General features: G+C 39.0%; 6 protein-coding genes across 8 annotated transcripts; 2 read left to right on the top strand and 4 right to left on the bottom strand.

Moving 5' to 3' along the window:
- LOC109710296 lies at nt 677–3,381 on the top strand. The gene is made up of 6 exons (XM_020232803.1): nt 677–980; nt 1,078–1,258; nt 1,794–2,004; nt 2,126–2,232; nt 2,358–2,565; nt 3,039–3,381. The coding sequence occupies exons 1-6, from the start codon at nt 883–885 to the stop codon at nt 3,170–3,172; spliced, it is 939 nt and encodes a 312-aa protein (XP_020088392.1). The 5' UTR covers nt 677–882; the 3' UTR covers nt 3,173–3,381.
- On the bottom strand, nt 3,493–5,873 carry LOC109710297 (trans-2-enoyl-CoA reductase, mitochondrial-like). Its single transcript, XM_020232804.1, has 3 exons — nt 5,576–5,873; nt 4,890–5,073; nt 3,493–3,975 (listed from the first exon to the last, which is right to left on the bottom strand). The coding sequence occupies exons 1-3, from the start codon at nt 5,850–5,852 to the stop codon at nt 3,753–3,755; spliced, it is 684 nt and encodes a 227-aa protein (XP_020088393.1). The 5' UTR covers nt 5,853–5,873; the 3' UTR covers nt 3,493–3,752.
- Nucleotides 6,479–9,102, bottom strand: LOC109709811 (motile sperm domain-containing protein 2). The gene is made up of 6 exons (XM_020232142.1): nt 8,891–9,102; nt 8,062–8,214; nt 7,789–7,935; nt 7,094–7,246; nt 6,864–6,986; nt 6,479–6,760 (listed from the first exon to the last, which is right to left on the bottom strand). The coding sequence occupies exons 1-6, from the start codon at nt 9,041–9,043 to the stop codon at nt 6,683–6,685; spliced, it is 807 nt and encodes a 268-aa protein (XP_020087731.1). The 5' UTR covers nt 9,044–9,102; the 3' UTR covers nt 6,479–6,682.
- Nucleotides 9,859–11,762, bottom strand: LOC109710076. The gene has a single exon (XM_020232496.1). It carries the CDS (start codon nt 11,487–11,489, stop codon nt 9,969–9,971), a length of 1,521 nt encoding a protein of 506 aa, XP_020088085.1. The 5' UTR covers nt 11,490–11,762; the 3' UTR covers nt 9,859–9,968.
- LOC109709937 lies at nt 12,970–16,885 on the bottom strand. The gene is made up of 7 exons (XM_020232320.1): nt 16,735–16,885; nt 15,707–15,817; nt 15,382–15,501; nt 14,745–14,823; nt 14,329–14,415; nt 13,825–13,887; nt 12,970–13,330 (listed from the first exon to the last, which is right to left on the bottom strand). The coding sequence occupies exons 2-7, from the start codon at nt 15,760–15,762 to the stop codon at nt 13,253–13,255; spliced, it is 483 nt and encodes a 160-aa protein (XP_020087909.1). The 5' UTR covers nt 15,763–15,817; nt 16,735–16,885; the 3' UTR covers nt 12,970–13,252.
- LOC109711114 lies at nt 17,216–19,371 on the top strand. 3 transcript variants are annotated; one of them, XM_020234033.1, is made up of 2 exons: nt 17,216–17,404; nt 17,854–19,371. In XM_020234033.1, exons 1-2 carry the CDS (start codon nt 17,312–17,314, stop codon nt 18,709–18,711), a joined length of 951 nt encoding a protein of 316 aa, XP_020089622.1. In that variant the 5' UTR covers nt 17,216–17,311; the 3' UTR covers nt 18,712–19,371. The 3 variants fall into 3 exon arrangements, with proteins under 3 accessions (XP_020089622.1, XP_020089624.1, XP_020089623.1); XM_020234035.1 differs by having other exon boundaries at nt 17,840–19,371; XM_020234034.1 differs by having other exon boundaries at nt 17,686–19,371.

The raw sequence follows: 22,172 nt of genomic DNA, 5'->3' as shown, positions 1-22,172 counted from the left end.
TTTTTTTTTTTTTTCTCCTTGTGCTTTTTATATATGCAAGATGGAAATCTTTGATCGAATGTTAGTATTTGTAAAATAATATCTGTTACAGAGAAGGCTTTCATAAGGGGGCAGAGAGAATGGAAAAATGTTCAGGAGTTAAAAAAAGGTTTGGTCCCGTATGGATTTGATAATATTATGTCTTATGGATTAGTATACACTATACTAGATGAATAAATTATATTTGAATCACCCAAGGTGTCAGATCGTTGGCGCTAACCATTAATTCCAAAAACTCGAGCTATTAGAAATACGTAACCAATTCGTTTAAATCGTACAGATATAGCATCCACGGGTCTTAATTGTGATTTGATCCAATTAGTCTCACGCTATTTCGAACATGACTCGGCCCACTTCGAACATGACTCGGCCCAACTCAGTTTCACGTCATTTCAAATATGACTCGGCCCACATGGCCTCCCGCTACAGAGCAAGATGCTGACCCATTTAAGCCAACACTAGGGACGAGGGGAATTTGTGATCCTTAAATTTTGGTAGATGATGGATTGGAAATTTAGTTCTATTTAGTAATAATCCCTATAATTTTGATGCCCCACTGGCCACTGCTCTGTAACTTCTGTTAGCATAATGAGTTAAAAAAATAAATAATAACCACAAAAATAGCATTTTTCTTTTTATAAATTTGTGAAATTATCCTCTGGAAATAGCCATCTTTGGCTTTTTCTGGACAGAAAAAGTGTATTGAACAGCAGCTGAAATAATATCTTCCAAGCACTTCTACAGTATCTGAAAATGCCTTCTTCATCTTCAGTGCTGCACACTTTGCAAGCATAGAACAGACACCAAAGGAAGTAAAAGAAAAAAAGAAAAGAAAAAAAAAAGATGTTATATTGCAGCACCACTTCTATCCATCCATCTATACTCAAAACACTAACACCTCATCACAACCAGTTGAATCCAAGCAAGTCAAAACCATCAAAGTGAGCTTTTGCTGCCACAATCTTTTCATCTGCAGCTGCTGGTGTTAATTACTGCAGAGTATCAGTTCCAAGTTGTCTTTTCTTCTTCTCTTTCCAGAAGCTTGAGGCAGGAAATTACAACTAGGATCAAATGCTTTAATTCAAGAATACAGAAGAAATCTGAGCCAAGGGACTACTATGAAGTGCTTGGTGTCTCCACTGATTCCACCAGTCAGCAGATCAAAGAGGCTTATAGGAGGTTGCAGAAGCAGCACCACCCTGACATTGCTGGTGACAGGGTTTGAATCATGGCTCTCTCTTCTTTATTTTTTTTTTAATCTACTTTTTAATATTCAGCTAATAAAGAGAATAAAGGATTTAAGTGCCGATGCATGGAATTATACTGAAAACTTACTGGCACAGTACGGCACAGCGCCCGAAGTGTCGTGCTGGCATGTGCTGATTAGAAAAATACATATGTGCCGACACATTATGATATGAAATATTTATTTTCTTTGGCACTTATATATTGTAATTATTTATTATATATTTGTACCATATTTTGTGTTACTTTATTGAGATAAATATTTACTAATTTAAAAGAAAAGAGGATGTTAAGTCATGCCACCACAAAGAAATATTATCGCATTGATATCTTGTCAGCACGATATAATATAATATGGCATGATAGGCACGACCCGTACCGATGGACACGTAAAATCTTAAAAGAGATTAAGAGTTTATATTGAACTTTGCATTAAAATGCTTCACACTTTGTTAATTTTGAATTTTTTTTTTTTTTTTTTTTTTTTTTTTTTGGTTTATGATGTTAAGGGCCATGAATACACTCTACTGCTGAATGAGGCATACAGTGCCTTGATGAGAGAGGATTTCAGAAGAAAATATGGTGGTGGTGGTGGTGGTGGTGGTGGTGGTGGCAAAAGAAGAGAAGGGTTTGGAAGCAACTTTTCTGGGATGGGTTACAGTTCATGGAATGGGCCAGTGAGACCCCAAGCTCTTTTTGTTGATGAAAACAGATGCATAGGTGGAAAAGCCACAAATACATAACTGCCATTGTCATTGCTTCAATTCACAGGAAAAGAAAAAGGAAATTACCATTATTTTGTGGTAAATCTGACCATCTAATGGAGTGTTGATGATTGCAGGTTGCAGGGAGTGCGCGCATAACGCGAGCGAGACATTCATGATGGATGAAGATCTCGGATGCGCGCGTGTCAGGGTCCAATTCGGAGACTCTGAGAAGAAGATTGAGGTAGAATTCTGCCATGGAATTCAATTGGATTTAGTGAATGGCTTCCAATTCACAGTAATATTTGGCGAGAAAAGTGTCATACCGGGAGATTGACTAGGGCTGCTTTTCTTCAAATGAAATGGCAGGTATCTGTCGACTCGTGCCCCATGAACTGCATTCATTGGGTGGAGAGCGAAGAGCTGCCGCTGCTCGAGTTCCTCATACGCCCGCAGCCGAAAGAGGCTCATGGTGTATTCGGAGGAGGGTGGGAGAGGCCTGCTGATGTCTTCGCAGCAGCTAAATACCTTCAGAAGCAGCTGAAACAACAGCAGGAACAAAAACAGAGTCCTACTGGTATAAATTGATTTATCTTTCTCCAGTTCCTGCTATAACATAGGCCAATCCTAGCATTACAAAAGTGTATTTAATCGGATCACGCGAACCCACGAACCTGATATGAATCTGATGAAATTCCACGATTCGATCTTAAAAAACTGGTTATATCACATTCTAACATGGATTGCCTTTTGAACCTGATAGAAATCACTGTGGTATTCTGCTATATATAAGCCATGGATATGAAGAATCAATCCCTTATTTTAACTTTTATTCTCGACAAAAATTTAAAACAAAATGAAAGGCCCGAAGATCCAACCTAACACTCCCACTTAAATGATGATGATAACCATTCAATGTGGGAAGGAGAATAATAACAGAAAACAAGTTATAAAACAAAGAAGATGGAAACAAGGATCTTACCTTTCTACCTATAGATTTCAATGAGAAAGCTAGAGTGATTCACAGCTTCAATTTATGTTTCTTTGAAGGGCAAGCGCATGCGGAAGTCGAGACACCAGCTCAAGCTGAAGCTCGCTATCAAGCTGGTTTGAAACTTCAGTGGAGACAGTTTCACGAAATGTGGGGTTGGATAACAGGCCTTCTTGGAAGAGAGACTAGCTGAGAGTGAATCAAAATTGGCGCTGAAACGGAGTGACAGGATGCTTGCCAAATAGTGAAAAAAAGAAAGCATATACTACAAATACTACAATACCACAAAGTTGTGTATTTGTTGTTTGTACAGGAAACAGGAATTATGAGTCAATAGATGAAGCAAATTTATTTGTGGAATTTATCACCTTTCACTTCAACAATCATATTAATTTCCTCAGACATACACAGATGCACAATTTCCTGTTGTGATGCCAAGCATATGCTTCCTATTTTACACCAATTCAGCAGCACAATCGATATGTCAGCAAATTGTCACACTGATCATCAAGATTTTGAAATTAAGAAGCGACCTTCAGCAAATAGCTTGAGTTGCACATACAAGTTTCCCGTACAAGACTTCATTAATTCTTGTAAATTATATATTTCACACATTGCAACAGCCTGAATTGTTCCGCACAGCCTGAATTGTTCGGCACAAACAAGTTCAATCTACTTATTCAAAGCAAAAGTTGATGAGTTCAACACAGAGGAAGAGGAAAAAAATCTGAGTCTTCCTTGCATTAAAAAAATACAGAAAATAAAAGGAAAGCCTAAAGGTTTAGAACTTTAAGCTTCTTCTCCTTTGTGAATGCATCCCATTCAATAGCTTTGCGAGTGGCTCCATCATAAACGACATGCTTTGGGAGCTGCTTCTTGTAGGAAACCAAAGTTCCTCCGTCTGCCACCGCCTTGCCAACAGCAGTGGCCTGGTAACCATCACTATAGTTTATACCCACTGAAGGGCTCATTTCCCTCACTAGACGCTTCATGTACCTATAATATGAGATTCGTAATAATTCTTTAGGTGTTTCAGAACGTACGCCATTATATAGCTAATAAGTACACTCTGTGCGTGCAGCAGCTTGCTGAGCAGTTAAGCTTTTCAGAATTGATTCTAATGACGCGTCATATCTAAAAATTGAAAGACTAAACAACTCATTGATTACTATATGTGCAAGACAAGACTCATCAACCACATTTCAGGGACCTTTAAAGGTATATGTTACGTAAAAGAGGATCTCCCCCAATTACAATATTCAAGTACCTACAAACTACAGAGTCCAAAAGAAAGTATTTCATCGTAACAATCAAAGATGAAATTATCATAAAGCAGGCTGAAGAAAAAGCAGGAACCACAGTGTCAACCTAATTTACTTCAATAAAAGCTATGCAAGCTCTTAAATAGAGAGACATACTTTTCTCTTACCACTCGAACTGCGATTACAAAATGTCCAATACACCATCAAAAAATCTGTTGCTTTATACATGTCCCTCAATCTCATGGCATCGAAATGAAGAATGACAAAAGTAAGAAGTAGACTAACAGAACAACTCAGTAAGATTTTGCATAAAGTGAATCACTAGTAGACTCTTGATCACTAAATAACACAATCATATTTCGAAAAGAAAAATATCTTCAAATATTGTAGTTAACTCCCAACTTTCTTTATAACCATTCCTGCTAAGAATGGATTGATTTATTATTTTATTTTTTTTCAAACACAAGCTTGTACTACAAGCTTCATATTCTCGATCTCAATTAATAAGCAAGAAGATAATGATAAATGCCCTACTATTAACACATTGATTTTATGAATGATTTAATATGAAATTTCAACCGACACAAGATATGAATATCATTATATAAGTTACAAATATAATTTCCGGAAGCAAAATGGAGAGTTTACCATGTCTTCGTGTAACTTTCCGGGACAACAATATCCCCGCCAAGGGCCTTCAGCTCTTCAATTATATCAGGAGTACCAGGTTTGTCGCCGACTATGCTGATAGTCTGAAGCTTGCGTTCCTTCGCCAATTCGACTACAATTTTTCCGATATCGCTATCTCCGCAATTCTGCACCAATGTTTGACCTTGCAAAAAGAAATTCACGTCATTTCGTACTCCAATTGCAGTTTTATGCTTCCAGAACATATCTACCATCCTCCTTTTATTTTCTACAATGAAAGCAAAGATTTTGCTTCTTCTTCTCTTTTTTCCTTCTTTTTCGCTGTTTTATTTTAGCAATTACGAGTTTATTTAGCTGATTATATCAGAAAAATCAAATAATAGAATCAAATAATAGAGGAAAAGGATAAAAATGTTAGCTTTCAAAACTGATTTCGCCCTACTCCTAAGCACAATCCAGCCACAGCAATATCCAGAAATTTAAGATTATTCCGGAGACGTGGATTCAAAACAAGATCCTATTCCAGTGGCGATCGGATTAACGCAAAACGGGGACTAGGAGAGCTAATTCAAGGTAAGATCGGAATAAGCTCGCCCTTTTTCCGATCCCATCATACTCGAAAAAAGAAAAAAAGAAGAAAAAAGCGAGAAAAATGGTGGATTTAGGGGGGTTGCGCGGGGTAGTACCTTGCTTGAGGGAGAGAGAATCGAGGAGGGATGCGGCGGATCTCTTGAGAGAGGAGGGATCCGAGGAGGAGGAAGAGAAGGCCCGGATCGTCGTCCCCGTGAAGAAGAGATTAGGGTTTTGGTGGCGAAGGAGAAGAGGGCATCTCCGGAGCGTGTACATCTCTCGCCCTTCCTCTTCCCTGCGAAATCGAAAATCGGAAATCGAAAATCCAAGCGACGAGGCGGAGCGGAAAACGAGCGAGAGAAATGGGGGAGGAAAATTGAGTTGTGGGCCCATTAATATAAACTTGGGCCTGGGCCCGGCCCATTAAGCCTAAATTATGCACTTTAAAAGAGTTATATATATATNTCTCTCTCTCTCTCTATATATATATATATATATATATATTTATATATTTATTTATTTATTTATTTATTTATTTGTGGTGCACGAGTAGCGGCGTAGGCGCATAAGCACAACAAAAGAAGCTGTTTTTAATGGAAACAAAAATTACATTTTAGGGAGGGTCCCTAGGAATCAACTAGCGACCACATTCATGCACGGATTTTAAAGCGGCGATGAACGGTGGATTAAACTGCTGCTTTCGATGGGATGCCTCTTCATGTGAAGAGATGGTCTAATCAACAATTCGTCACATGCATGCGCGAATCGTAAAGCGGCAGTGAGCGGTTTGATGGACAGACTCTCCATGTGATTGATCTCTGCGTTCATCATAAATAGGGAAATGCTATGATCCCCCACTAGAGTATAATAACAATAATAATAATAATCATGACGACGACGACGACGACGACGATGATATTTACGATGTACAGGGAGAAATGAGCAAATCCATCTGCTTACAATGAGTCAAAACACAAGCACAATTCGAAAAAGTCTAATTACCCGAATTTCAAAAAAAATTAAATAAATGAAAGGACAAAATCTTCGCCATCTTTCATTGCTGAGCTTGTTTACAGAGGCACATTAGCGACTTTCGTCGATATGACAGCAATTAAGCTTTCGAATAGAATAATAATAGTCGCCATACATAAATAGATGTTATGAGAAAATCTGCCGCATGGACTATTTATCGGTTTCGTGGTCCGTCGCGTCGTAGCAGGGAATTAGTTTCTGAAATCAACCGGCACTGTCTCTTCTGTGAAGTATTCGTTTCTCACCGTCTCCGCATCGCAGAATCTCACCTTCACAGAAGCAGGGAGAGAAGGGTAACTCAAAACACTTGATTAAACACTGCAGAATATAAGTTTAATGCCTATATAAGTAGTTTTTTTTTTATCTTTTTACCAGGAAAGCATATGATCTCATCAAAGGTTTCACGATCTGCCACATCGACTGAAATATGAAAGGTGGATCCACGAGAAGTACTTGGCCAAGCCGCTTAGGGTAGTAGTAGTAGAAAACGTCGACCTACAAAGCACAAAAAGAAACCATTGTCATTCTCTACAAGTAGGCGTAAATGATGCGAGCAAACAGTAAAGAATAAAAATAGCAGCAACAAATAAGGGGGAAATTACCAAAAACTTTAAGAACATGAAATCCGCATTCTCTGCACGCAAGCCTCGAAGGTTGACAATTACAAGAATATGATCTACCCCAGGAGGAAGCTTACTTAATGCCTTCTCAACCAAGAAGACACACAGTTTTTCGTCCTCCACACGATCCTGCCTCTGTGGCCAAATCATTACAAACACATATCAGTAAGAGCTCTCCGACAGGTAGTGACTGGGTAATAACAAAAACATAGCATGCTTGCTGTTTAGGAAGATCAAAACATAACATGCAGTTTTGTTTTTGGTTTTTTTTCCTTTTCCTTTGTTCTTTTCCTCTTTTTGTTTGTTTTACTCTTTTTATTGTTTTTCTTTTGGTGGATTTCAGGACTGGATAGGTCTCAAGCTTGTTATTTTTATAACGAATTAAGCTAGTTGGATTTCCCAACTTGTTCTCAAAAAAAAAATGTCAATCTTTAGGGATTAAACAAACTATGTGATTCTTTCAATTTATCTGGTTCAAAAGTCTACAACTATGAAGCATGATATCAGACAGAGGATATACACACACACCACAATATGGATATGCTGATACATTAAACATCAGAAGATCAAGCTGCATAGCGATAAGAAACAAAATAAAAAATCAATTTTCGGTTGAGAAGAGGAGTATATATAGAAGTTTCCAAAAGTTTCAAATCAAGATGCGTAAGGGAACTCACTGAAGGGAAATGCTTCGATGCCACAACCACTAAAACTGGCCTACCATTGACATCTAGAAAGTCGTGCACATAAGATTTGCCCGTTTCATACGCGTCCCTCACCGACTCTTCGGTCAGTCTCGAGACACCAAATTCCTCACGCCATTTCTAAAAGAGATGAAAGGAGAGCTATCATACAGTACAAAGCTTAACATACAAACGGAACCTCTCGGTCCCCCCAGTGAACAAATTAGTAAATAACTTATGCAAAATTTGTTAAAGGTGTTTGGATACGATGGCTTTGCTCATTTTCGAAACAGTATCTTCCACGGAAAACTTCCGATCCTTCAAGAACCAGGCAATCGTTTCTTCATCATCTCTTCCGTATTTTCCAGTTGGGAGGTCTGGATGCTCTCTGGCAAGTTTTTCTTTCACTTCCAACACAAGCTGCAGATCCAAGGGCCAAGAAAAAGAGAAGAATGATTCAAGCTATACGTCAGCGCACAACAGAGTTGATAATTCATAAAGTATAGCCACTCATCAGCAGATGCTGCTTCCAGATTGGATAGAAATGCAAACCTATGGCTGCAGAAGTCGGAATAATGGCACCAGAGATAATATTGTTTCCGTAAAGTAAAGAACCCGAAACAAGTTCACGAATACCATCAATATCTACCGGAGGAGTAGCAATAAAGGATTGTGAAACATTTCATAAAACTCCATGATCACTTGCGCATTTGATCGAACAACTGCGATGCAGCATAAATATGTCTATTTCTAACATACTCATGAATCATCATATGCCAATTAATCTAGTTCTCGCGCAACACCGCATTAAAAACAACTGGTAATGAATCAATCAAACTGCAATTAAGGGTTCATGTCACTCATAAAATCCATATAAACAAACTACATAGTACATATCTCGAGCATTCCCCCACCAACATTCACCTCAAATTCTCCAATTTCCACTTCCAAATCATATAATTACACAGTATTGGCGCATTAACCACACCTTTGAAGAACATCACAAGCTCTAGCTTTTCCAATTGTGAGCTCAAACCCTAAGAAACCCTAGAACAAGAAAGGTAACACCATGAGAGAGGGAGAGGGAGGGGGGAACCTTGGTAGCGTCGTCGGAGACGAGGGTGCCGTGGTGCTCCGCGGAGCATCGTAGGGTTACGAGAAGCTTCGGGGAGCTTCGAGTGGGATTAATGGGGGGTGGGGAGGAGCGAGGGAGACGAAGAGAGTGGGAGAGGCGAAGAGCCATTTCCATGTCTTTTTTTTTAAAAAAAAATTAATAATTAACGCAGCCAATAAGACCGATTCGCTCGCTCCACTGTGTCCTTCTTATGAGATTATTATTTTTTTAAATAATTAAATTAAAATTAAATAATAATATCTATAAAAGAAGCACGAGGAAAAAGCTCCAAATTCTTTTTGTCATTTTCAGTGTAGACTGTCAGAATTAGATATATAATACAGTAAAACTATTTTTGTGCGATTAAAATAAAGAGTTTGATTTTTTACATTTTAAAATATTTAAACGCTTATAATTTAGTAAAATAATATATTTTATCTGTGAATGGCATATATTATTATAAATATTTGATTGCACTCATCCTGTAATAAAATAATATATTTTTTTGAGAGAAAAAGATAATATGTTACTCATTTAAATCTTTTGCCACTTGCGTTAGAGATGGTCAGTATCAAATAATATATCTTATAAGATCTTTATGCAGCAAAATAAGACCTTTAATTTTGTTTGAAATTATAAGCACTTGGATTTATAGGTGCATCATAGCCTGTTTTACTCATTCAGAAGAAGCTTGTTATGTTAGATATAATTCTCAGAATCAATTCGAATTGGACGATTAAACCTACAAAGAGGTTTCGATTTATATATATCTCTCAGAATCAGCTAAGCAAACTCACAAGAGGAGAGCAAGTAATCACTTTGAAGAAGATCTAAGAAGTTTGGTTCGTTATTTCATTTGCAGATGTTCAAATAATACTCGGGAATCGATCATTCTCCAAACAACAAGAACAGATTCGCAGATACGCGTATTGTGATAGTTAGCACAATTATTTCACTAAAACCTTATATTGAATGATTCAAAAAAGTTAGAACAACAATAACGACAACAAACATATATCATATAAACTCAAAATTTCAAGTCATTTTGAAACTTGGAAAGCTATAGAGATCTAGGAGGCTTCTCCAACAGCGCCGAAAGATATACCTCATCCTTGGACTTGAACGCGACCACCCACTTGTGCTTCTTGTACCTGAACTGCAAGAACATGTACATGAAATCGTCCAAATCCTTCCTGCTGCAGAAGAACTTGTCGATCCAAAGCAAACCCCCGGGCCTCAAAATCCGATCCCAATCGAACAGTACGAAATCCATCAGCTGCAGATCGATCCAGCCGTCGAGGAACACGCCCGTGTGGATCAGATCCATGGTGTTGTCGAAGAACGGCAATCGCTGGCTCAGCGTGACGTACAACGGGATCAGCCCTCGCAGAGCGATCGTCTCGCTGAACGGCGCCCCGATGTTCAGCGCGGTCGACACGATGGTCACGTTGAACTCCCGCATCCGCGCCGCGAAGCTCCCCGTGCCGACGCTGACGTCGAGCCCGATCCGTGTCTCTCCGGGCTTCACATTGAGCACGTCGGCGATCGAGAATTCGGCGAGAGAAGCGGTCTCGACCCATTTCAGCTTCTCCTTCTCCAGCTCGAAGCATCCGGCGCACTTCGAGAAGCCCCGTTTCGGGTTCCTGCTCGACAAGCATCTAAACCCGCGGCACTTGTACTTGCTCCACCGCACGTTGCCGTCGTCGGGAGTGGTCCAAAGCGATGCGTTGATCGGCAGCGGCGCCTTGTAGAGCTTGGAAGCGCGGGCGAGGCAGCGGCGCCGCGGCAGCGGGTCGCAGCCCGCGAGCATCAGCTTCTGGCCCAAATCCCAGTCGTCGTTGCAATAAGACCCGATGTCATAGTTCATGTACTGCTCGAGCTGTTTGCGGAGGCGGACGCAGGCGTGGCCGATGGTGTTGTAGGTGGCGTTGGTGCCGAAGACGCTGAGCTTGCCGTCGCGGTTGCCCTTGGAGGAGACGTACTTGCGGATCTCCTCGGTGGTGAAGAAATTGACCAGGGGATCGGGCGGCGGCAGCGGATCGGAATCGGAATTGGAATTGGAATTGGAATTTGAATTGGATTGGGGGCGGGGAATTCGAATCAGGCGCAGGGCGACGTGTGCGCTGTAGAGGGGTTGGATCACTTCCTCCTCTAGAAACATCTTGAACGCGGCGAGGGTCATGTTCTCGGCGAGGAGTTTGGGGGATTTGGTGGGTTTCTTGGTGGATTTGTGGAGATTTTGGACGGTGGATTCGAGCTTGGATTGGAGATCGTGGAGCTGGGAGGCGACGTCGTCGACGCGATCGGAGAGGGCTCGGAGGTCGAAATCGGTGTAGCCGCCGCGGCCATTGTCGTCGTCGCCGTCGCCGGCGCCGGCGCCGAGGTCGGAGAGGGTGTGGAAGCGGCGACACGCGGTGGAGTCGGAGGAGCGGAGGAGGAGGGAGTTGGGGGTGGAGTAGAAGTGGTGGAGGCTCGCGATGCTGATGAGGATGACGAAGACGCCGATCACGAGCTGGATCGTCGCCATGGCCGTGGAGAACCTGCAGTTGCAGTGCCGCGGCAACCATCGCCCCTCCACCATCGTCGTCCTCCTCGCAGGTTAGGGTTCCTCGATCCCGATCAACTCCGATCTCGCTCTCTTTTCATCAAATTCACGGATCCGAGCTAAAAATTGGGAAAATCCAGCTGAAAAATGGGCTAAAAACGGGAAACTTCGCACGAATCTGAGCTCAGGGAAAAGGAAAATGGTGGATCTCGCATCGAGATCTCTCGAATTTGAGCAAATTAAGCAACAAACAAAAGAGCTCGATCAGCGTCGTTCTCGATATTTGAGATCGCGCGATTCTCGATGGCGCGAATCTCCGCGCTCTTCTCTATTCTATTTATATTATATTTTATCCTATTCATAATTTAAACGCTGCGAGGGCGTTGACTCTTTTTAGGCCATGGTGAGTATTTTATGCGCACCCAAAACGTACCCGTAGGTGGGTGGTTTATGCGTCGGGTTTGTGTTGGGGGAGATTTTGGGGTGAGAGTTGTTTTGGGAGAGAGAGGGTGGAAGGGAACGGCGACTTTTTTGAAGAGAAAACGGCGGGAGAAGTGGAGACGAAGGGCCGAGCCTCGTGGTCAAGTTGCCCTTGGGCGCATCTCGGCCGTTAATTTTTTTTATTAATTTTTGTAGACGGCTGTGATTAGATATTATGACTTTGAGAGGGAAAAAAAAAAAAACAGGTGATTAAGAGCGTGTTTGTTTCAGCGAAACTGCATCCTGTCGAAGTTTGCGAGTTCCATTGGTACGGCGAAACTGGGCATCGTTCTCACTTACCGCGAAGTCCCGAGTTCGGGTGTCGCCCCCTGAGACTGATCGTGTGTGCGGGCCGCATGGATCCCACGAAAGACCGAGTTCATCGCTACGGCTGAATGTCAGTGAAGTTGGGTTGCACGAACTTGCAAGTTCGTCGCCTAACTTCTGCGGAAACAAACACGTCCTGAACTTCCGAATTAGACAACACAATGCAAATAGATCCGGATTGGTGGAGTTTCCGTCCCGAGTCGCCTAAGAATACAAAATATAGAAAAATATAACAAGTAAATAGAGCGAAAAATGAGAAATTTCTTTCTTTCTTTGATCCGATTTGACCTGCTAAAAATCCGTCAAAAACTCGCTCCCGCTCTGCCCAAAACCTGATCCCGCCCCAAATGAAAGTGGTACGTGGAGGCTAAAAATGTAATTAAAATTAGCCCGTTCCAACAAGAAATGGAACAAGAGGTGGGAGACCCATCCGACCTCTGGATCTCCGTCGTGCCCCTAATCGTATATTATTTTGAATTTTTAGAAGGACCTATGTTTTTAATATATCTTAAGATTTAAGCTTGTGGATAAGTCGTTACAGGCTCAGACGTGCGTAGGACAATGTGGGCCCCGCAAAACGAGGGAAATTCAATATGGGCCTAAAAGGTCACCTAAATTCAGAAAAGGCCACACAAATTGTGAGTTGCTAAAAGCTTTTCCACAAAATGAAGCGTCTCAACAATGAGATGAATCATCTGGACCATAGACATAAGCTAAAGAGGAAGTATAGGATTCAACATATCATTTTTCACTTTGTTTCTTTTTTTATCTATTTTAACACATGAACACCATCTAGTTTAGCTGTATTAAACAACAGCAGTAGCAGCAGCAGTAGCCCAAAAAAAAAAAGCATTTTTCCGGCAGCAAACATATTTCAGATGTTCTAAATGAACATTTGAAGATTCAATGGACTCAAAATTCCTCCCGACCGTACAACATTTGACGAAGAAGTGCATTATCCTACTCGAGCTAAGATGCCGTAAGACTCGATTTCAGTTGGCCTGAGAGTAGCTGATCCCATGCCTCTTGAAAAATTCACGGAAACCGTATACACTCTGGTCGTAGTTGAACTGCAGGATAAAGGAAAGAAAAAGAAAAAGAGGAAAAAAAAATCAATTACCAATCATTAACTCGATATAAGCAGAACTGTGATGATTCGAACTTAAAAACATAAGAGAATCTCACCGTTTATTTTTGTCCGCAGATATATATATATATATATATATACTTCGCAGGGAACAACTAAATGTGCATTATCCAACAGGATTCTGGATTTCTAAGCTAGTCATGTATATAGAGGAGCCATTTATCTAAGTTCTATGATATTTAAAAAAAAAAAGAGAAAAAAAAAAGAATTGACACAACAAGGAAAGATAGTAGATAGTTTGGTACATTATACTAAAGATCAGCATGTACGAAGAACACCAACAACAACAAGAACATTGAGTGCAGAGAATCTAGTTTTACTCTCTCCGATTGGCAGCAGATGCATTGCAAGGATTTCTCTAGTCTCATCGCAAAATAAGTAAATTAACTTTCTAGCCATTTAGGACCACAAACTTACAGGCAACACCTTGACTGAGTATTTTGTTATGTTAAGATCCACTGTCCGCCCTTGATTAGCTGCCTGTTGGAAATTAAGCAATTTAATCAGAGAAAATATATGAGTGAAATACTAACTACACTGCATATTATTATTACATCTACTAGCCAAATAACGACCGCTTAAGAAATAGAGAGAAAATATTGTTTAAACTTTGATGTGTCATCTGGACAAGGTGCTACGATGTAATAAACTCAGAATGAGATATTTGAGGGAAAAAAAACAAACACCATTGACAGTGCAGATCAGTCTTCATGTGAATATTAGAAGGAAAATATTTCGAAATTTTTCTTAGTGAGGCAGCTCTTAAATCACATGTGCCACATCTTTTCACTAGCTACATGAAAGATTTTATTAGAAATTCTTTTGTTTCATCACGGTGGGTGGGAGCCTCGGTGGCACTTTTTAAAGTAGAAGTGAAAGCAAACATAAAGAACCAAACCAACAGCGAAAAACAAGTCATACCTGCTCGGGACTGTGAAATATTTCAATGAATGGGTATTCATTCTTTTGCCTTGTTATGCAAAATCCGGGATATTTTGGACATTCAACCTGCGTGAATCCAAGTTTATCAATAGTTGAGTTATCTCAGGTAAAGACAAGTACATTGATCAAATCGATTAAGAAATTCTCGGTCAGGTTGGTATGAAAAACAAAAAAGAATCACGAAATCTCCCAGAACATTATTTGCCAGTTTGTTCGGTAGAGAAAAATAAGCACAAAAAAAAAAGGAAAAAACCTAAACTAAGATAGTATCGAACAAAAAATTACAAACAAAATGGATGTATCGTGCATAATTTATTTGATTCTTTCAACGTGGTTGCTAATTTAGAATAGCTAAAAGTACCAAGAGGCAGCAATTTCTCAAATATAACTCGTACGCGAATGAACTTTATCTGCGGATAAAACTCAGCAGCAGCATCCTCCAACACTTCGTCAAGATGCTTTGTATAGGGACACCTACAATCAGAATTTAAGGATAGATCAGGCAACTAATTAAGCTCTTAAATGTGTAGCAAGGAAGAAGCATCTTATCAGTGTCTCCGAGCTATTCTAATCCTTACATTCAAAGAATAGTCACCTCCTAAATCAAACTTCAAAAAAAAAAAAAAAAAATTCAACATATGCAGCTTTTGGTTCGTACATAAATATAAACAACTTTGTGACGCGTTGATTGAAAATTTGGACTAAGAGCCTGTTTGGCCCTGCTGTAGGGTATTAGAATATTTAATGAAGTGTTGTCTGAGAATTGATACGAGAGAATCACTCTTAAAATGTCTTAAACAACTTCTCTCAAATTGTAGCATCTTTGAATCTCAAAATCTTATCTTAGCTTCCCATCATAAAAATTCTCCAGAGTTTCCTGTTTGGAAAACAATTTTCTAGTAGTGGTGGCGGCCAAAAGCAGAAGTTGAGGCAGGTTAACTAGCAGTAACAAATATTACATCTGCTTTATCCTTTTAAACTTTGTAGGATTAATCAAGAGAATAACTAGGTGACCAAGAAAAGAGAGGTTACTTTATGGTAAATGCAACGACCACAGGGCGACCTTCGTGCAGTAACTGAACAAACTGACGCTCTGACGTGAAAGGAATAATCCGAGATGGCCCTCTATCCTTAGGGTATCCAGTGTAATACCTAAAATCCATCAAGATGAACAAGACTAACAAAAATTAATATACATCAGCTTATCGGTATGGAGTAAATAATTGCTTTTCCCTTCGCATCTGAAGAACAAAAGCATGGCTAGTAAATTACCGAAAAGAAACCAAATATGTAAGAATCAACAGAACAGAAACGCGCGAGAAAAATGCACAGGAGAAAGGTTACGCATTCCCCTTACTTGCTGGTAGATCGGAGATGGGAGATCATTCGATCAAGAAATGACTGCTCCCCCATATCTTGCACTCAGAAATCCAGTTAAATAACTAGAGAGAGATCTCTTGCCACTCTCCTGCAAATACAACATCGCACATTCACATATACGCACCTTGGAAGAGTGATCGTTTTTCTAAGTTTAATCACATAATTCCCCATTGGCAACGCAGCTGCCCCGTTATCTACTACCACATATTTGCCATAGGTCGATTTTGGGTGCACGGGGACATTAGAGTTATAGTAGTTGGTCAAATAAGTTTTGTAGATTTTAAATCGAGTAATATTTATAGCCTTCGGGGATTTTTGGATGAACTTAGGACAGTGATTTGGGTAGCTTACAAGATTTTAATTAGTTGGTTAGGATGGGTTTGAAACTTTGTAGATAATAGCCTACTGAAAATTGTAATTGGAAAAGAATCGTAAGCTCGTAAAATTACATGTTAGGAAGCCTTATGTAACTCTTATGGGCATGCATACCCGGCGCTTCTGTAGAAGCGTTATTTGAGTAGAGATGTTTGCTAACACACTAACAGTTTATGCATTAGAAAGAAAACTGCTGCTTTTTGGATGCGAAAAGCTCATTTCAGCTTTCCACTGCAGCAAAAAGCTACCCTCTTTATACTTCTTGTTCATTCTATTCTTCTCAGCTCTAAAATTTTCCCATACACTATTATTCTTCCCCCCTTTTTTTTTTCGCTACTCTCTGTGGAATTACAAATGTGAAATGTTCCTGCATACAATTATACATTTCGCAAAAAAAAAAAAAAAAAAAAAAAAAAAAATTCTTTGCAAAAAATCTCCTCTCTTGCTCCTGTAGAATTACATCTCCCCAAAAACAAACAATAAATTAATCTATTAAACATTATCACTAAAAAACGTAATAAATTGGTGCTTATCAGTTTCTCACATCAATCATCCACATCCCTATTATCCAATGGAGAGTCCCCCACCTAGTACCTAGAGAGAGAGAGAGAGAGAGAGAGAGATGGTTACCTCTTCCGGTAACGGCGGCGGAGGCGGAGGCGGAGGCGGAGGCGACGGCGACGGCGACGGCGACAGCGGCGGGGGCGGCGGAGAGGGAGGTGTGATGAGAGAGAGAGAGAGAGAGAGAGAGAGAGGAAGGGGAAGGGGGTATTCTCGTAAATATATTACCCAAACAGAACAATGCGGAAACTTTAACTAAATTGGGCTTGGGCCATATTACATCTCATCGGGCCATCACAGTGGGCCCCCACACGCTTTCACTTGTACAATACTTACCTGCACCCGGTGCATATTGGAATCTATGGACCTCGTACCGATCTACCGTACACCGCGTTTCAATATTTTATTCCCAACAATCCAAATCCTCAGCTTTGAAAACAGTGCCGCTCATGGACAGTCGAGATTAGAGTCCGGGTCGTGATGAAGCGTAGATCGTTGTGCAGTGGACAAATGTACTTATGAACCGGGTGCACGTATCACGCTACACATCTTTTTTCTTTTTTACGCATGAAACCTCGGAGGGTTTTCGATCGATCGCGCTAGGGTTTTCGATTTGGGGTTCGACCTAACGATCATTAAGAAGAAGATGAAGTTGCGATCGGGTTCAAAGATCGATGGAAACGTAGGAGGAGGGGGAAGAGGAGGAAGTAGCAAGGAGGAGATAAGCCCTAATCCAGAAGTATGGATTTTTCTCTTTTTTTTCCCGATTTCTATGAATTATATTTGCTATACTCGATTATTAACGATAGTAGATGTATTAATTCGATGGTGCTTTAATTGGTTTCACGTATAATTCTTAATGCTCTGAGGTGATTTCTCTACAGTGTCGTTTGATGAAGTACTTTGTGAGTTAGTGTGCTAAAGGAGGCCACCTTGTGTTCTTACACATTTGTTTATATGTTTCTATTATGGTATAACATTCTAGTGTCTATGCATGAGAAAACTCTTGTTTGTTTTCAGAGAATTGGGTTCAAAGTTCAAATTTTTAGCACATTTAGGGCTTAACATTGTTAGGAAAATGGCGGGTGTTCGGCTTGACTGGGAGAAGATTAATTTTACCTTGTTGTGTAATTACTTCCTCCATTTGCAAATTGTGAGAAATTTTATTTGCAAGTTGTCATGTCGCAGCAATCGGTGAGTGCCCTAAATTCTGCGGACATGCGCAAGATGAAAGAACAGTTGGATGTGATTATAGGGCTTGTTAAGGACCGGCTTGCTAAGGACTGCGAGATGAAAGAACAGTTGGATGTGATTATAGGGCTCGTTAAGGACTGGCTTGCTAAGGACCAGGAAAAGAGATTATCGGTAATAGAGCAGCAGGCGAAAGGACGAGAAGCCTTTAAGAATAGGGTTAAACTTATTCAGATGATGAAGGAATGGAATCTCGAGTTTGTCGGAACTTGTGATCCCATGAAAGCCGAAGATTGGATCATGGGGATGGAGAAGCACTTTTCTCTGTTCGGGACGACCGACGAGGATAAAGTAACAATCGCTGCTTTTATGCTCAATGATGGAGCGCATTATTGGTGGGAGTCCGTGGAGTCCTCGCACCGTGAAACCGCTGGCCCCATCACCTGGGAGACCTTTAAAAACGCCTTTTACGATAGATACTCACCGTGGAGTCTTCGTTTACAGAAGGAGAGGGAGTTCAGGGACCTTAAGCAGGGGGATCGGAGTGTGGCAGAGTACGAGCTGGAGTTCTCTCGCTTGGCTCGCTTTGCTCCTCAACGAGTAATGAATGAATATAGTCGTGCTTCGAGGTTTTTGCAAGGGTTGAGACCTGAGATCCGGTTTCGAGTTTATGCTCTCAATCCAAAGACGCTCCTAGAAGCATCGCGCAAGGCCTTGCTTGTCGAGTCCGCATATATCGAGTGTGAGCAGGAGGAAGAAGTTCAAGCATCCAACAAGCAAAAGAACAGGAAGAGAGGCAGGTATAACAATTCTCACTTTGGTGGATGGCAAAACAATAGGACGCCGCAAATGTGAGTTGCATTATCGTGGACAGGAGGAGCCGTAAGGGTTACTTGGTTTTGTCACAGAAAAGGGTCTCATTTTGGTTGTGATAGAGAACAGTTACCGCAAAACCTGCTAGTCGTAAAGTAGTATTTACTAAAGTAGTTTAAGGTAATCTTTTTCTGCTTCTCTCTCGTACTCATGTTTGACTATCGTCAATGTTTACTTTGCGACAAAGTATGGTTAGGTTGTATATATATGCGATTAGGTTTGTGAACTGTGATCTATCTTCTATAAGTTCCCTGTTATCCTGATGCAAGATTCTTGGATGTTTGGTTAATTGTATGGATAAATTGCACCAGTTGGGCCTCAACCTTCTAACTTAGTTTCAGTTTTGTCGTCGTCGACCGACATAAACATCGGGGGCTAACTTGTAACAATTTAAAGGCTGAGGACAAAATTGAAACTACGCCAAAAGGTTGCGAATCCTTGTACAATTTAGCAACATTGTCACCATATTGATCAGAAATCCCAGCAGGATGAAGAATCTAGAGAACTGCTTCCTCTTGAACTTGTCCAACATTTCCATGATTTACTTGTGCTCTCTCTTTTGTATATCTGAGGTGTCATCTATTCAAATATGGTTGTTAAAATTTTCCTTGTTTGTTATATTATCTCCCTTATGTTTGTTTACTTGGATCTTGGAATAAGATATCTAGAGATAACTTATCTCGCATGAAGATTTTTTTGTGTGATTCTTTATCCCTGAAAGATCTTAGTATGATTTGGTAGAGTAACATATTTTACTGATGAAACGATTTATCTTATTCCGATAAAATGACTCAAAGGTTGAATATGATATCAAGACATTTGATCGTGCTTCCTATTTATCAAATACTGTATGCCTATTGAGGAATTAAAAAGATATGCCGAATAAAATGTTTATGCATCCAGATAAGACCTGAATGTATTAAACACATGTGCAAACACATGAAGGCTCGAACTTTTTTTAAAAAGTACAAGTTATCTATAAACCTATATGAAGCCACAATACTTTTTGCCACGTGGCATGTTATTCTTACTTCTCATAGCCAACTTTAAATCAAACCACCTTCTTTTCTTTTTAACTCTCAATTCTTCACCTCCCCACTCCTCTAATTATATATAAGTTACAACATTTAATTATATGTAACTTTAAATCCAACTTTAAATTAAACCATCTTCTTCTTTTCTTAACGCCTAACTCATCTCACCACTACTCTAATTACATGCAATATTTAATTACATGCACCATATTAAAATTCTATTTTATAACTTTAACCACTTTCCTCCTCCATTAATCTCCCACTCCTTCTCTTCTGTAATTCTTTTACATGCACCACTCCCCTCCTCCATTAATTAATCTCTCACTCCCTCTCTTTTGTAATTCTTTTACATGCACCACTCCCCTCCTCCATTAATTAATCTTCTACCCCCTTTCTTTTGTAACTCTTTTACATGCACCATAAAAAAATATCATCGTCTAATCTCCTACTCCGCACTCATCTCCCTCTTTCTCTCATTGTGTTAACAAAGAAGAAGAAGAAGAAGAAGAAGAAGAAGAGCCTCTGAAGAACATTGTCTCCTTCAAGAAGCATCGTCCCGCGAAGCCGAGCCGCGACCTATATAAGTGCTCGCTGAGTCGGTCCGCGCGGGAGCCTCTGCTTACTATGTAAATTTAGTCATACAAAATAACTGTACTTAATATGTTATAGCTTTATATATATCAATAAATCGTAAATATAAAATTAATTAACATTTTTAAATTTTACTTCTATTATCTACCCGCTGCATCGCGCGGGTCTCTGCACTAGTATTAGTGATGATCAAATAATTTTTTAAAATTTATTTGTTTAATCATAGTTATTATAAAAATTTATTTGTTTAATCATAGTTATTATAAAAATATTTTTATTTTTTAAAATAAAAAATATTGATGATGTGGTGTAAGTGTGATATCGTAAATTTTCTGACGAGTGGGCTCCGCATGCGTAGCCACGTAGATAACTGTGTGCGCCACGGTGGTGGCACGTGTCAGAAAGGAGAGACGCGGTACGGCAGTGGCACCAATACCAAGAGGCAAAATTATCACCCACAAAAGGATATAACTAAAAAGTTATTTTATATTTCGTATCGCGATTAGTTTTGATTTATGTGGTTTCATCTGGAAACAAAAAAAAAAAGGTTTCTGTATATTTTCGCTCAGTGCATGTTTAAAATTAGATGATCTGTACATAACAAATTATAGCGATTGAACAATGACTGTTTTTTACTGTTAATTTTTGATACTATTTAACACTTAGATAATAACTTTTTGAATATAGACTATTAGATATTATAAATTATATTTTATATCATCAGACATTTTTTATTTCAAATTATTAATAATTGAAAACTATGTGCTACGTACGGGGCATAGATCAAAGTACTGAGTGTAGGCACTCTTTTATGTAATCAAAATCTAATTCATTAACTACATAATATTAGATATTATAAATTATATTTTATATCATCAGACATTTTTTATTAATTAATCTTAATAATTGAAAACTATGTGCTACGTACGGGGCATAGATCAAAGTACTGAGTGTAGGCACTCTTTTATGTAATCAAAATCTAATTCATTAACTACATAATAATATATATAACATTAAAAAGGCATGCAAATAAAATAATTTCCATATTTTGAGCATGGATTTTGTTTTTCATATAAATCAAGCAAGAGTTGTTTCTCTACTGTCAATTATTAAGATTAATTAATAAATTTCATTAATTATGCATTATATTTTAATTTTAGTAACAATTTCTTATATACTTCAGGGAAAAAAACTCATTTTTCAAACATGTCTAAAGTTTTCAAATTTCTCTCTAAAATTCAAAATCTACCCAATAAATCTTAATATTTGAAAAGAAATTGACACTGTTCAAGATATTTATCTCTCAATTTTAAAATAAAGGATAAACTTTAAATACCATCCTTATAATTTCGCACTTTCTCAGTTCAGTACCTTATCATTTATAGTGTATTAATTTAGTACCCTATGATTTTATTTTTCTCTTTTAATCATATACTCAAATTTTAGATATCTCATCTATAGTTTATCGAATATTTATTTTAATACCTTTAGTTTTATCTATGTCACTGATTTAACAAAAAAAATTAGTGGAGGAGATAAAAAAATAAAATCACAGGATACGAAAATGATACACTTTAAATCATAGAGTATTAAAGTGAGAAAGTGCTAAAACACGGTGGTATTTGAAGTTTTTCCTAAAATAAAGGGAAAACTAAAATCCCCTGTGGTTTCGCACTTTTTCACTTTAGTACCATATGGTTTAAAGTGTATCAATTTGGTGCCTAGTGGTTTTATTTTTCTCTTTTTATTATGAATTTTACTATTTTTTTTAAAATCAGTGACAAAATTAAAATTAAGGGGTACTAAAGTGAATGTTCG

Source organism: Ananas comosus, linkage group 5, assembly GCF_001540865.1.
Source record: "Ananas comosus cultivar F153 linkage group 5, ASM154086v1, whole genome shotgun sequence".
Taxonomy (NCBI): Eukaryota; Viridiplantae; Streptophyta; class Magnoliopsida; order Poales; family Bromeliaceae; genus Ananas; species Ananas comosus.
The sequence above is the reverse complement of the archived record's forward strand: the minus strand, read 5'-3'. Positions and strand labels throughout refer to the sequence as shown.